This window comes from Cyrtonyx montezumae, unplaced genomic scaffold, assembly GCF_038088225.1.
Source record: "Cyrtonyx montezumae isolate F1298 unplaced genomic scaffold, pur_monq_1.0 scaffold_9, whole genome shotgun sequence".
Taxonomy (NCBI): domain Eukaryota; kingdom Metazoa; phylum Chordata; class Aves; order Galliformes; family Odontophoridae; genus Cyrtonyx; species Cyrtonyx montezumae.
The window spans coordinates 10,514,561-10,529,941 of record NW_027072100.1 but is presented as its reverse complement, the minus strand read 5'-3'; the positions used below and the strand labels follow the sequence as shown (position 1 = coordinate 10,529,941).

The window sequence follows — 15,381 nt, the reverse complement described above, 5'->3', positions numbered from 1 at the left end:
CACTTAAAAAGGGAGGGAAGAAAAGCAGCGTGGCCACGGAGGGCCGCGCCGGGAAAAGAGCACCGAAAGCACAAGCGCGGGTTTGATGGCGTTTATTGTTCCAACACAAGGGACGGACAGCGGGCGGAGCCGCACCGCGCTCCTCTTTGGTTCGCGCTCCTCCGCTCTGACCCCGCGCGGTGCGAGGTTTGCACGCGTGGGAAGGACGAGGCCAAAGCCAGGGCGGCCCTCAGCCCTGCAGCTCCGTTAAAGAAAGGAAAGTGCACAGTCGAGGGAGGTAGGAGAGAGCTAGAAAAGGTACGAGCAGAAATTACAAAAACCTATTCCTTCTTCTGATGTCTTCTTCAGGAACGTCTGACCTCTGGAGCGACGTCGGGGGGTGGAAGAGGACGGGGGCTGCTGTCAGACAACACGGGTGTGGGACAGCGGCAGCCCCAGCCTCACCTCGGGCAGGACAGAACACAGCGGCTCTGACTACAGATGCAATTAACAACTAACACCACTTTAATGCAATACTGCTGGAGAGCCCGAAAATCCAACGGGGGGAAAAAAAAAAAAGAGAACCCTTTATGTACTATGTACATTACATCCATTTACAGAGTTGGCCGGTACTGTGTACAACATATAAATACATGACCAAACAGATGCATAGAGGATACTTACAGGAGCCAAATAATTCACTTTATACATCCAAGAATGAAAATATATAAAAAGGAGGAATAATGAAAAACCAAAACCACTGCTTTAAATGTTGATGGCAGACCACAGCGGACACCCGCCACGTCCACGCTGCCACTGCAGGCCACGCCGGGCTGCTCAGAGCCCTCCTGCACCAACTGTGCCACGAGGTGATGCAGCAGCCTCAGCCCTCGGCCCACGCTGGAGTCGGGCCCTCCATGCCTGGGAGCCATTCCCTTCTTCTCTTCTCGCTGCTCACTGTCCAGGTGCAGCGCTGGAGGGCGCCGTCCTGCCCACAGCCCTGTGCTCCTCACACGGACAGCCACGGAGATGGCAGAAAGGGGACAGTGGAAGACTGTAGGGGCTCACCTCGCACAGCCCTGAAACAGAACACACCCTGCTTCAGTTCCTTTGGATGTGAACATCTCCTCTCTCCGGAGGGTCCACGGGTGCCACAGCAAACTGCCTCCTGGACAGGGTCACCTCGGCACGCGTCCCAGGGCAGGGCCAGCCTCTCCACGGCAGCACGAAGCAGAAGGATCGCTGCTCCCACAGAGTGTCACGGTGAGCAAGGAAGGGTTCTGCACTGTAGATTTCAGTGGGAAGGCGAGCCAACTTTCCTCACCAAAACGAAGTATAATAGCATTTCTACTATAAACAGAATAGTATTCTGTGTACAGGACCGGGATCAGTCGTTATCAAAATACGCACACTGAATATACAATCTGTCCCATGGCCATAATTTATTATCTCACCACAAGGCACAATACACAAAGCTTAGAGGGTCCTATACAGTCATCGTGACAGAAGGCCCCGCAGCCTTTACACATGATCATGGCTTTCAGGCTGCACGAGCACTTGAAGGAGATTTCTTCAACGCTGCTGCTGTCAGCAAACATCTGCACGGAGAGGGAGGTGTTATGGTTTGCAGCAAAGTTTGCTCTGTGGGTCAGCTGCACCACGCTCCCAGCAAGGCTTCTGGGAAACGCCGGCGCGCCCGATGAATAATTAAAGCTGGTGGGATTCAGCTGCAGCTTAGAAAGCTTCCCATAAAACGCCTGTTTGATATTGAACTGAGAGGGCACGGAAGAAGGCTCCAAAGGGGGATTGTGTCTTTTTCCCAGCTCCCTTGAAAGCTTCAGGAACGGCAAGCCCACCGCCGGCAGAGCGCTCTGCGCGCGCTCCCTCAGCTCCGCATCCTTCTGGCTCTCCCCGCTGTTCTTGGTGGCACTGCCACACCCCAGCACGTTCTCATTTTGTATTTCTCCCAGGGCGTTCTTGGGAGCCCACTCTCCCCTCGCAGCCGGCATTGCTTCCGCAGACACGCAGCTTTTGGTCACAGGCATCTGTTTGCTCAGGGCTCCCACGGCTGAAGCCTGATCTGAAGCCCTTGAGTGATGCAGCCGAACACTGGGGCTGCGAGGAAAACCAGAACCAAAGAGCTTTTTGCCTTGAACTCCAACGTAACTTTGATTGACCGACGTATTGCCCATCTGATTTGGGCCAAGAGAATCTGCGTTTGGAGATACAAACGGAGGCTCCGGAGCCGGGTTCGGCTTCTCAGGACTTTGATTTGTGGTGACACTTGTTGATGGGTTATGCTGTGGCACCTGATGGACCTTAGACAATTCTTTTTGCTCTTCAAAGCTACGGGAAGAAAACGTTCTTTCCCGAGGCCTCGTGTCTTCAGGTTTCTGAGGCGCACTTGCCACATGTGCCAGTTGCTCTTGGCAGCTTGAGGTTAAGCTGATTTTGGAATGTTTTTCTGCAGCAGGTTGATTCTCCATATCCTCTGCCCTAGGCAGTGCTGCTCCTGACCCACACTTCTGGAGATCCAGGGAAGATCTCACTGAGGGGAAGTCATCACTCCTGGTTAGGGTGCTCATCTTCATCTGCACATCTGGAGAAGATTCTTTACCAAAATAGCAGCTGTTACCTCTCTCCATCGGCACAGAGAGGCTTTCTGGCTGCTTGTCTGGAGGTGGCTGTGCACCTTCCACCTTGATGTTGGCGTGAGGTACCGGGAGAACCTCTTCCAGCAGACGTTTCCCCTTAAGCAGCTGCATCACCAAAGGGCTGTTGGCGTCAGAGGATGTGGGCTGAGCAGAACCTGACGGCCTCTCGAGCTTCGGGAGCAATGGTGCCTGCAGTCCCCACCTCTGAGGCGGAGGTGCAGCGCTCACTGAGGCCACTGAAGGGAAGTCCACAAGACAGGGAAGATTACTCGCTTCCAGAGTTGATTTTGAACTAATTTTATCACATTCCTCAGCACTGCTCTGACAGAAGGAGCCCTTCCTAGCTACCTCCCTGCAGCTGAGGTTTCTGTAACATATCTCCATCTCCACGTTCTCATCAGCCACGTCAGCTTCCAAATCTGAAGCAGTATCTGTTGATTCACTGTGTGTACTCTGCAATTCATCATCTCCATTCGCCTTGAACTCTTGAGTCTCTCTCAATGGCTGGCACTCGCCTTCTGATCCTGTTCTGGGGCCCCTCTCCCTCACTTTTTCAGAGGTATCTATCCTATTCTGAGAAATAAAGCCATCACACAAAGAGGATTTCAGCAGAGATTCCACGTTCTGTTCTTCGTTGCTTGGTTTGCTGTCGCGCTCTCTCTCTGCCTGCAGGTGTGTGAGGTTGCACAGTGCAGGCACTCCTTCCTCTGCTCCAGCAGTTACCATTGTGGAGTTACCACCGTAATTTTTTGTGCATTGCTCCACAAATGTTTCAGAGCCATTAAATCTAAACCTCGATATCACCTTCGGCTCGTGGCGTTCTTTACCACCTGATGGCAACTCTGGCAGAAGAGCAGGATGACTGATGGAATTTTCTTTTGCTTCAGAAGGATAATCCAACTGAACAATGGGAACACCAACATCTCCGAGCTGGGACACAACCCCGCTGCCCGCAGGGCTGACCTCAGCTCCCTGCATTTGAGGACACGACAGATCAATTGCTGGAGGAACCACGAGTGCCACCTCTGTGCTCTGGCCCTCCTGTGACACAGCACACGGCAGGGCTTCAGTCCTCACATCACAGCAGAGCTGCTCGGGGCTCTCCTCTGGCCTCTCCAAAGCTGTGCCATCCAACACTGTCAGAGCATCACAGCACTGCCCTCCAGGTGAGCCACCGCCAGGCTCAGCTTCCCCTGCGCCAACGCCTGCGGTGCACTCCAGAACACTGCTTCCCTCACTCTTGGAAGAAAAGGAGTCTTGTTTCGAAGGGGCAAAGGGGTCTGTGCCGGGCACCTCGGGGCTGGCCTCGTCTCCACTCAGACGGAGAGCCGAGAGTAGTTGTGTTCGCTGTAGATCTGATGAGCGCTTTCGACGAGTTCTCTTTGATCTCCTGCGCCTGCGATGGCCGCGGGGTTCTCCTCTGCCCCCCTCAGGGTTTCTCCCTCCGCCGGGGCCACCCCCACCACCAATGGTGGCTGCAGCAGCTTCTCGCTGGGCTCGGGCCTGCAGAGCACGGGCCTTAATGTCTGCGAGAGTTCTGGCCCCGCTCCTGCCCCGGGCGGAGGGCTCCGTGTTGGGGATGATCCTGGGGCATATCTGGTAAGCTGGCTGACCTTTAACCACCCAGGGTGGTTTAATACGTGAAAGTTGAATCTGAAAGAAAGAGAGAAAGACTCAGTTCTAAGGCTCAACCATTTTCAGGCAGCAAAACGCATTTTCTTAACATCGTCTTACTGCAACGTTTCATTAAGGAGTTAAAATCCCAACTTAAAAACACATTTTGGCAGAGCAGTGGCATGGTTCCCATAACCTCTGCTTACGCGCTCTGTCATGCGGGATGTAAAGCTCACTCACTATTAACACTGCTTTACCAGAGCCAGCAGACAAACGTGAAATGGGTGGTTTGCCTTCAGACCTTCATAAATCAAAATGGTCTCCTTCTCACCGGGGTGACTGCTCTGAAGCTAGCAAGATGGATGCCTCGAGTTGAAACAGCACAAGTCTGAAGGAACACTCCTGTGCCCCCCCAAAGGAAAGGAAGGGGGAAGTGACACAGGATGAAGACTACGATGTGAAGGCCTCCTTCACAAGTCAGCTAGTTTCAGGAAAAGTGATATCTGCATCCACAGAAATTAAAATTCACAGAGTAAGTCAAGGTTACCCTGCGCTCTTGCACAAAGACCTTGGAATGATTTTCCATTCTTTGCCCTTCTAAACAAGATAGTAAACCAGGGCAATCAGAGGCACTCAGCCAGCTCTGCCAACGAGACCCTTCCACTTCTGCTAACATGACAACACTTGACATTTTAATATTGTTTTGATGCCACTAAGTGTGAGAGCCCTGAGATACCAAGCAGCTATAATTCTCTTTCCTACCCGGATGGGTGGGACTTTTGGCTCCTCTTTAGTAGGTTGTGGCTTTTCTGAGTGAACACTTTCAATTGTGTTACGAAAGGACTGACGATCTTCAAGCCGGGGCTTCTTTTCGGGGAAGGAGGCAGAGGCAGCCTCCTCAAAGCATTTCCTCTTCTGGTCCTTTGGTTCCCGAGCAGAGCTCTCCTGGGACAAACAGGGAATTCTGTTTGAAGTTGCCAATGACAGATCTTCCGTTTTACTGTGCAATTTGGAAGTCTCTGGAGAGAGATGCAATTCTGAACTCTCTGGCTTCAGTACTGCAGCAGAAGCACTTGTCAGGTCATCTTTCTTCAGGTCCACCTCAGGCTTTGTGTCTTTATGAAGGGAGGCATCTGGTCCCACGGAAGCAGTCTCTTTGGAAGCCTCTTTCTGCTCGGAATCACGCAGTTTGTACAGGCTCCTCCTGGCCCTGCAGCGCAGGTCGGCCCGGGAGCGCTTCTTGAAGTGCCCATCTCTCTGCCGTGTGGATGGGCCACGAGGCAGCCTCGTTTCTCCTTTAACAGACAGTGCTGTCCTGTTCTCAGCATCCTCTTGCACTGAATTCTGCTCCTGGGATTCCTCTTGGGTCAAACCCAACCTATAAGGCAGACACAAAAACCAGTTAAAATCCAAAGCCCAGTTTCAGCATTTCATCTATTATTCATAGCGGTACCATCACCACTATACATAGTAACATACAGATGACAAAGCAGAGACTCATCAAAGCCTCATTAAGTCAGCCTGCAATGAGATAACCTGTGTATCTGCTATCCCACATTATTGTCACAGTGAGTAAGGGAAATAGGAAAAAACAAAGATCTGCGATGGAAAACAAATAATATTAACTTGTCTTGGGAACAAAACAGATGGGCTACAAAATTCTGCTCTGACCAAACCAATTCCCCCTAAGGAACCATCCTCTCATCCTCCACGAGCAGAACCACACACTGCCACCTGCACAAGCATCGACAGAACAGACAGATGAGGCTAAATTCCTCACTTTTGCCCATAGTAGTCCTCGAAGAACTTCTCCTTCCACTGCTCCACTCTCTTCTCCTTTTCCATCTCCTGCCGAATTCGAACTTGCATTTCATGTGTGAATTCACCTACACGGATTGAAGGCACAAATTCAGTTCCAAACAAAACTCCTTTTGCAAATGCCATCTCTTTTAACAGTATAGTACAGAAGCTCTATATAAGGACAGGTGTTTTTCCTTATTGCTTTGCCTTCCACTCTACTATGAATCCACAGGCTGCCTGCAAATACTTCAAGTGCAACGGTCACAAAGCCTCAAGTAAGTCTGGAAAATAAACACTGTATGTTACCAGTTGCAGGTCAGCATTCAAGGGAAGGTAACTCTGGCACTACTTTACAACCTCCTCTAGTTTGAAGTTCCCATGCCATCTAAGGAAATATGATATCTATGATTTTAAAGGAAAACCAAGATAAACTGGGGGCAAGACAGCCACACACACTGCCTAGTCGGACTACATTCACATCCACTAACTGGGAAAGAAGAAAGCCCATAAAATGAGTACCTTCTCTGCAGCCACCTGAGAAAGCAAACCGACTCACCATCAGCCAGGCGTTCTCTCCAGCTCTGAGCAGCGTGGGTGAAAAACTCATTATTCAGAGCACTGCCACTGAGACGCATCAGCCCATCAGCCCCAACCTTAGGGGACAAAAAATGGGACAAAGAAAACAGTGCCTCAGCTGTTCTGCAAGAAAGAGCCCATACAGTGAAAACAACCATGTGCTGCACCTTCCTACCTGTCTGTCAACTTCTGGGAGGAGGTAAAGAAGCTGCTGCTGGAAGTGCGATGGGAGTGCATTAAAGGTTCTGGAGTTTATCAGAGCTCGCAGGTTTGTATTGACAAGAATGGAACCAGGTGTTTCAAAGTCAATATCCTCACCCCTGTTTCGTTTCATTTGCCCTGCAGTTTAAGGGCAGGCAAATAAGATAAACATTATTGGAGAAAAATGTATGAGCATTCTGGGCAAAAAAACCCAACACAACAGACCACACTGTAAACTACTGCAGCAAAAGGAGTAAAGGCTGTAGTATTCAAGTATGAAGAATGGCTTTCTCAACCACACTAATTAATACTAGGCATGCAACTGGAGTTCTGATACGAGGTCACGCTGCTGTCACGTTTACACACAGTTCTAGATGCTGCTTTCCACAGCAGGAAACTTCTAAACAACTGGTTCACTAAGACTGGAGTACAAGATCTGGACTGAGAGCCTTAAGATCACCATACGCCTTCTAAAGGAATGGTGTTTTTTACTCAGGAATATACAGACGTTGACAGTGCTGGCTTTTATGGCCAATTTTCTCCTGACTTGAATGAAGCACTTACCAGCTGTGGGCTTCCGGATACCTCTCAGCAGCTGTGGAGGATCTCTGTTTATCTCTGTTCGGCTGCGCAGGGTGGCACTGCACAGGGCCAAAGAGCTGCTGCTGCTGCTGGATGTGCTGCTGCTCTCCCCATCAGCATGTCTTCCTGTGAAGCCTAAAAGGCAACGGGATTTCACAAAAATACACAAAGAGTGGCAGAAGACCAACTTGCAGAGAAGCTTTAGCCTACAGGAATTATCTGCTAATAACAACAGTTACTGTAATTCTTACAGGTCATTGCCCAGTTGAGGTAAACGTACACCCAATAGCACAACTCACTCACATGCATTCTCAGCAAATGTCAGGCAAACTTTCAATGAGGGACCACCAGTTTTAAAAGCTGCCTGTCTATTTATAAGCATCACCACAACAAAAGCAGTGCTCACCAGATGCAGACTCCATGTGTGCCCCATTTACTTTCAGTGGTGTTAAGACAACACGTGGCAGCATCACACCTGTCTTTCTCTTTTGTTTGGTTGTCTGTGGTGCAGAAAGAAAACAAAACAAAGGAACAAAGATACGAAGGTAAGGCAAAATAACCTTCCAAGCAATGTATTTCCCAGTCAAAGAACCACCCAGCCTATAGTTAAGTGTGTAATTGTCAGCCAGTAATTATATTTACAAACAGCAGAGAATTCAAAACTTCCTCCCTGTGCACAATACCTAGGAACTCCTGACCTAAGGAGACAGCTCCACCAGTCTCCCTGAGGCATCTGTGCACACCTGGTCCCTGTCATGCCAAACCACCTGTCAAGCAGCTCAGAAAGCTGTCCCTTCTCCTACCTGTGAGGTTGTTCTGTTGCTCTCCCTGGCAGTAGAGGGTCCCTTGCTCTGAGATTCAGTGGAACAGGAGGCGTTAGAGGAGGTTTCATCAAGAGACACTGAAACAGATGGGCACTCAGTCAGACACAGAAGTCGATTCTTGCAGCTTAAGGTGAATGTTATTACACTTACCATCGTTATCACCACTCACGGTGCTCGTCTCGTTGGACTCACAGCTCTCTGCATCTGCTGTATCCTCCAGTTCATCCCCTTCTGGCACAGACAGGTTCCGAGACCACTGCAGGGCATCCTTCTAAATGGACAAACAAAACTCAGGTGGCTGCAGTCCTCCTCCCAGTCCCTCCCGCCCAAACCAGCAGGAGCTGTCGGTTTCACAGACATGGGTTTTACTTTAATTTCTTCCCTGTTTCAATCCCCTTGATGCAGAAAGGTATTTCTAAGAACACTTAGGCTCCTAGTGGAGCAGAAGTCACGTAAACCCTTGAAGACATTTCCAAGATGAATAACTCCAATATAACTAAAGTATATATTAGTAAATTTACATTGTTCTTGTGAATCAAGCAAGTGATTTCTAAGGAAGATAAATATCTCATTCTTAATATCTCATTCCTCCTGTTAAAGGAAAAGGCATCACTCAAGAAGCCTAAGACAGCAAGCCTAGGAGATGCATTTTCTGACTGTGTAACCAAAACCATTTCAATTCCTTCTGTTGTTTGTTTTTGTTTGTTTGTTTTTTTTAAGTATGGCAATTTAACAAATTCTTCTGATGGCAGTAGAAGAGTTGCAAACAGAATAGCCAAGCTATCAGTTGTCTATAAGGCTGATATTTATTGGGGAATCCAACAGTACAAAATAATGCCAATGAAAAGCCTGAGGTACTTTCAACACTGAAGATTACTGGGAGAGAAGACTAAAACAAAATGTTTCAGAGAGAACTCTGAATGAAAATACATTTTGCTACCAAGATTGTACTGGCAGCTACAAGCTGTCAGGCCAACGTAATTCACTGGTTGGCCACGTTCCTTTGTGGCTCTTTGGAAGAGTGAAACAGGACTATTTTGGTAATCAGCCACCTGAGCTGAAAACTGAAATAAGGATTTATCTTTCTCGTGCAATTCGTGAAACAATAGGTGGGGTTGAAAGGAACGTACCACATATGGATGAATACAGTGGAAAGGTACAAAAGCTACAATGAAATAATGAATTCCAGACACACTTTCACATGGTGATCTCACATACAGCACAGCCAGCTCATATGATGTTCAGTGACAGTTTAACACTCAGCTATGCATAACAAGCAGAACTCACAACTCAGCCTTCAACTGAGAGCAGAAACTCAATATTTACCTTCAGTGTGAACAGGCTGATCCGTCCTGGCAGTTTGTAGAAGAGCCCATCACCTCCCCTGGAGTTGGAGTGGAGCATGGCATTGAGGCAGGCCAGGGGAGAGGTGCCACTGAAAAACAGGAGGGCACGAGAGGACTCAGACACTTGCAGAAGCAGCCCCAGAGAGAAAACAGCCCGAAGTGAAAGCTCTGTTTAAATCAGCATCAGTTAGCTGACGGAGGGGAACAAAGACGATTCTCATTATCTTTATGGGATAGGCACTTTGGTCAGAATGGGATGACTGTTTCCCACTCTGACCTGTACATTTGCCTCAACACATCACAGTAAAGCAACCTGTGGAAAACAGGAAACGTTAGGCTCATTTTGAAGTTACTCTTGGTCATTATTAGTTGTTTCTTTTATTACACATTTCCTCCCTTACTCTAATTGAAAATTTCAGGCTTGGATTGATTTTACTAATAACCACATTTAGTCAGCAGTAGAAAAACAAAAACAGTGAGAGCAAAAATGGCACACGTGCATACTACTGGAACATCTTTCCCGCTGTAACTCCCCTCTGGCAGAGTTAGATGTAAAAGCTCTGATGAACCCATTTGGCAAGCCATGCACAGTGCCCCAGTTATGCCGTGTGTGACCAAAGCAGCCATCCTACGCCCACAGCAATGAAACCTCCGTGCCATGTAACCTCATGTTTTCCAGTAAGTCACACGTGGGCACGCAGAAAGCTACCTGGAAGAGATTTCAGTCCTGATTTCACTGTTAATAGAAGTGAAACTGAAAACCGGATGGAGATGGAAAGGTTTCAAAGAAAACCATTCTCATTGAAAACTGAACTCAGAGCCATTTCTATTTCCACTCTCGATGCATTTGGTTTTTGGGCGTTTATTCACAAGCCTCAGCAGCAGACAAAATCACCCTCTATCATTTTTAGATACCATGGAAAAAAAATTTCCAGCCTTCTGGCCTGTCAGACAGTGCTTTTCCCTCAGTACTCAACAGAATGTTTCAAGCAAGCCAGCCAGCCACAGAGCTCATTTTCTCGAAATGGCAAAAAAACCCCACCAAAAACAAAACAACAGAAAAACCATGAACACATTTTTTTTTCCCTGAAAGAGGAAAAAATAAATAGTTACAACTTTTCCCAGAGGAAGAACTTGGCTCTGCTGCTGGAGGCTGACATCCCAGCTTAGCACAGGGCCCATAGGGCCGTTATGGACCGGGCCAATGCCATCAGGTTAGGGTCAATTCCAGACCAGGACAGCACTGTCTCAATGTTGATTCAAAGGGAAAACCCCCTCCAGAGTCACTAAGCCATTTCGTTCAGGAAATGCAGTTTCAGGAAGGCCTTCTATTCAAGTAGCAGGAAAGCCTGCTGCATATTTAGCTAGACAGGATCGCTGCCTGCATTCTGTGAACAATTATGCTGGGAAAAAAACAGGCTTTTCTTACAGCAGAGCGTTCAAAACGGGAAGGAAAAGCAGACATCCCAAAGGAAATCCACTGACTGCCAGATCAGCAATGCAGCTCTGCACAATGCAAGATTTGGTCTGCAGCTCCCTGCTGTGAGAGGTCACTCGGCAGAACTGGGAGAACCCCAAAGCAACTGCTGCCTGAGGATGGCCCTGGAGCAGCACAGTTCCTCAGCTATCTGTGTAAGGCAGAGGACTGATCCAGAAAGGCACAGAGTATCAATTAAAACGAAGACAGACAGTGCTTCCTCTGAATTCTCGGAGCTGTGATACCATCACCTGAATCCAAACCACTGGAGCTGTGCATGGTGAAGAGCCCAGCCATGGGGTGAGCGTTCAGCAGCCCCAGCAAAGCGCAACTGAAGAGGACATATCCTCTGTGCAGTGTCAAGAGTCACAACAGTGTAAGCAGTGCTTTCACAGTGCTCAGAAGTTGAGCAGAATCCAGAACAGTACTATAACATATCGGAGACCCTTCTGAGCCTCCTAGAATATAATGGCTGCCCTAGAAATGAAGCATCAGAGGAGAGAGAACTTAAACTATTACCAAACTAGAGCCCAATAGTAGAAAGCACCAGGAGCTACTTAAGAGAGAAATATGCAAGTGGCAAGTAAATCATGCAGGAGTCTGATCTGCAACGAGCATTTATTTCACAACAGATGGATGAAGGGAACTCTGCAGATTACCAAAATAATCCAAGAAAAAAAAAAAAGAAGTATTATAAATATCCGTATTGTCAACTGAAATTACCATGCTGGAAAGAGAAAAAAGGAAACAGGAAAGCAGGCTGGGGATGAGGCAGAGTCACACGGAACAGCTCAAGCCTTCTATGCAGCCTGCCCCATCCTCATGCTGGGTTTTACATGAGATCATCAATACTAACCTCATTTCCTTCAGTCCTTCAGCCTCTATGACCTGCAGAATCTGCTTTGGGGTCATGGGAGCATCTGAGTAGTTTTCCAGCACCTGAAGAGACAGAAACACCAGGTGTCATCACAGGTTTGCATCTGCATTCACAGAACTGCTCTGTGCGCTGGGGTTCAGAGCCAAAAATACACCTCTTGGAGCTTTACTTATCTACAGAAGACACGTGCTAAAAATTTCAGGTACTTCAAGATCATAGTAAGCATGACAAAAGCCTTGACCCTGCAACTTGAAAGCTGGTGGGAGCTCTACCAGACTCCAGCATGCAATAGACCCATTTGCTACCAAACAGCCTTGAAAATTGAATCATGTAGTAGTTAATTAGTAATGTAAAATCTTATCCCAACCATATGCTTTCCTACCTCTCAGTAAGGAATCCAGGGTTTTTTCTGTCAATAAAAACACTACTGGGCAACTGTGTAATCGTGGGGGTGCCGTGAATAAGAGTTGAGAAGAACAGAGTTCAGGAAGAGGCAACAGCAAAGGTAAAGGACATGGAAAAAATTATAGGTAAGCACTAAAAAGATGTAAGCTGCTTGCCTTCAAAGGAAAACAAATAAAGTCAGATACTAAAAAGGCAATAAAACAGATAATGGCTTGTCCTTCCATATACCTATGAAGAACAGAATTGCAACTTACACATGATGAATTAGAGAGGCTAATATATATATTATAATATATATATATAAAGCCCGTGGAACTTACTGCTCCACAGTACCCAGCAGCAAGAACCTCAAGGACTGAAAAACAGGACCAGACACCTCTGTGAATGAGGTACACCATCAGGAAACAATGAGCAAAATAAGCTGCAGCAAACACAAACCAGAGCACCATACCACTGCCCCACACCTTGCACCCAAGCAGTGCTGCTCCTGAGTGCGGGGGCACCAGTTTGTCACTGCACTGTAGAGGACCCAGTGACACGATTCCTCATCAACACAGCTCCATTACACCTCCCTCCACTGATCACAAAGCCTCTGTAGGTCACCATCTCTGCACCTTCCTCACACCCCACTGCCCCACATCGCCCCAGAGGGACACACACACTGACAAGGGGACGCATGGCAGCCACGCAGGATCCACAGAATGGAAAGTTCCTGTCCTGGAAAACACGGGAATCCTCTGCAGGTGACAAAGTCTCTCTCAAGTGCCAGACACAGCGCAGCCTAAAACTGAATATGAACGAGCATTTCCATAAAAATAAAAGAATCTGCACTCTCGGCAACAGTTTCTAGTCAGCAGCTACATACCACTAACGGGGAGCTCGTGCACCTTCAGCTGGCAGCACCACCCCTACCTGCCCCGTTAGTGGGGACTCCAACAGGATTCCACCAGCACCAGCTACTCCCTGCCATCCTCCACCACCTGTAACACAGCTCAGGTTCTGACATCCCCAGTGATGGAGGCTGACGCTGCTCCCACTGAACCCACAAGTGGTGTGGGCACCCAGGCCATGCAATAATGCCACAGCTCCAGGTGCCCCGATGCACCTTCAGGGGCTTGGTTTAATGGGATTCGCACGACATCAGCTCTGCAGGAGCAGCAACACTAAAAAGCACTTCTGCTTGTGATTCTTGGATGCGTCGAGAGGAATATGAAATCCAGCAGCACATGTCAGATAGGAAAATTAAAAGCATTTTGACAGGGAGCATTTTGTAAGCTTAGCGTTAAATAAAGATCTATTTTTAGTGGATTTACAATCAGTCCTGCAAGCTGGGAGTGCAGCTATGCAACTGCAGGTCTCTCTAAGTGGATAATCTAGCAGGAGATGGTTCTATTTCTGGTCCTTTGATGGCTCTGAGATGCTGCCGAGGCCCTGACATCTCTGTTCCAGCGCCTCAAGTGCTGGCCCAGAGGGCAGGAGAGAGGAACCATGCCTGGGAGGGGATCTCCACCACTTCACATGGGCAAAGATGTGCATCAGGAAACAGCTACTCAGCGAGACTCTCGAAGCAGCCCCAGAGACTGTGTACTTCAACCCACCGGAGCTCAGGACTTCAGAACGAGGAGGATTTGGTGCCACACAGCCCCGTGCTGCCTGCAGCCTGGGCTCACCGCCTGCACACAGCCCCACGGCCTCGCAGAACCGGACCCCACGGAGACACGGCACGGCTTCGCAGCACCCAACTTCTGCCCCTCTCCAGTTTCTCAAGCCAAAGCCACGAGGGCCCAAAACACCATCGCTTTTCAGACCCAAGGAGACGCGAGCTGCGGGATGAGGGACATCCGCCCGGTGGGGTTTGCCCTCAGCTCAGCCATCCCAACAGACCTTACGCAGGAGGAGCACGGCGGCTCCCGCCCAACCTTTCCCTCCGAGCCCCGCGCTCACCGGCTCCGAGCCGACCGCCCCGGTACCCCGCGCCCGGAGCCCCGCGGGGCGCGGAGCCGACGCTCCTTCCGCCGCTTCCGAGCTCGCGGCCGAGGCGCTCCGCACGGAGCTCACCATTCCGCGCACGTCCCCGAGCACAACGCGGATTCGGCCGCACCCCCTCACGGACGGGGTGACGGGGCCCGGCCCGCAGCCCCGCCATGCCCGCACGGTGCCCCTCCCCCCCCCCCGCCCCCACCGCGGCCTGCCGGAGTACCGCGCGCCGCTCGGGCCCTCACCAGGCGGGCGGCCTCGGCCCACGTGCGCTCCTTCTTCCTGCGCTGCTTCATCTCCCTCATCCTCCTCCCGCGCGGGTGGCGGCGGGCGGGCGCGGACCGTTAGAGGCGCGCGCGGGCGGCGACGGCGGGCGCGGGGCGGGAGGCGGCGGGGGCGGGGCGGGCGCGCGCGGGCGGCGGAGCGCGCGGGGCGGGGCGGAGCGGGGCGCGCGGCGGGGGCGGCTCCGGGCGCTACGGGAGGAGACGGCGGCGGCGGCGGTTCGGGCCCGACATAACAACGGGGTCAAAGGGCTCGGAGCGGGGGGAAAGGGGCGGGGCTCGGCGACGGCAGCCGCGGTGGGACACGGCGAGCCGCGAGCGGAGGGGCCGGGCGCCGTTTGAAGGAAAACAAAGCGCGGGGGCTGCCGGGAGCCGTAGGCCGCCGGGCTGAGGCGGCGCGGCTCCGCCCCCGAGGGAGGACTACAGCTCCCAGAGGGCTCCGCGCGCCGCAGGGCATTGTGGGGCGGCGCTCCGCAGGGGCGGGCGGGAGCCGCGTGGCACCGGGCGGACCGGAGCGGACCGCTTTGGAGCAGCGCTAACTCAGCCGGCCCGGACGCGGCTTAGAAATTAAGGATGAAAAGGGGGCGCGGTCCAGATGCGATAAATATGACTGATTTTATTACGCGCCGTGCTTTCGGCCACTTTACATTCCTAGGCGAAAAAAAGAGATGATATAAATACGGACCGAAGTACCGGCAGGTTGTCTGCAGCTCACCGGGAGGAGATGGGCCGGGGCTCGCAGCGGGACCCCTGGGCACTTGGGGGCAAAGCGAAGGGACGGGGAAGGC

General features: G+C 50.5%; 1 protein-coding gene across 1 annotated transcript; it reads right to left on the bottom strand.

The window, feature by feature from the left end:
- Positions 1–1,406: 1,406 nt before the first annotated feature.
- Positions 1,407–14,665, bottom strand: ASXL1 (ASXL transcriptional regulator 1). Its single transcript, XM_065754634.1, has 12 exons — positions 14,558–14,665; positions 11,910–11,992; positions 9,557–9,665; positions 8,381–8,501; positions 8,210–8,307; positions 7,813–7,906; positions 7,389–7,541; positions 6,799–6,962; positions 6,604–6,700; positions 6,028–6,133; positions 5,010–5,625; positions 1,407–4,286 (listed from the first exon to the last, which is right to left on the bottom strand). The coding sequence occupies exons 1-12, from the start codon at positions 14,615–14,617 to the stop codon at positions 1,425–1,427; spliced, it is 4,563 nt and encodes a 1,520-aa protein (XP_065610706.1). The 5' UTR covers positions 14,618–14,665; the 3' UTR covers positions 1,407–1,424.
- Positions 14,666–15,381: the final 716 nt, after the last annotated feature.

Excerpts from the sequence above, each read along its gene's own strand:
- ASXL1 (XM_065754634.1), bottom strand. The coding sequence starts at position 14,617 with ATGAGGGAGATGAAGCAGCGCAGGAAGAAGGAGCGCACGTGGGCCGAG. Across the intron at positions 11,993-14,557 it reads GGGCCGAGGCCGCCCGCCTG|GTGCTGGAAAACTACTCAGA; the intron begins GTGAGGGCCCGA and ends CTGTCTCTTCAG. Across the intron at positions 9,666-11,909 it reads GAAGGACTGAAGGAAATGAG|TGGCACCTCTCCCCTGGCCT; the intron begins GTTAGTATTGAT and ends CCTGTTTTTCAG.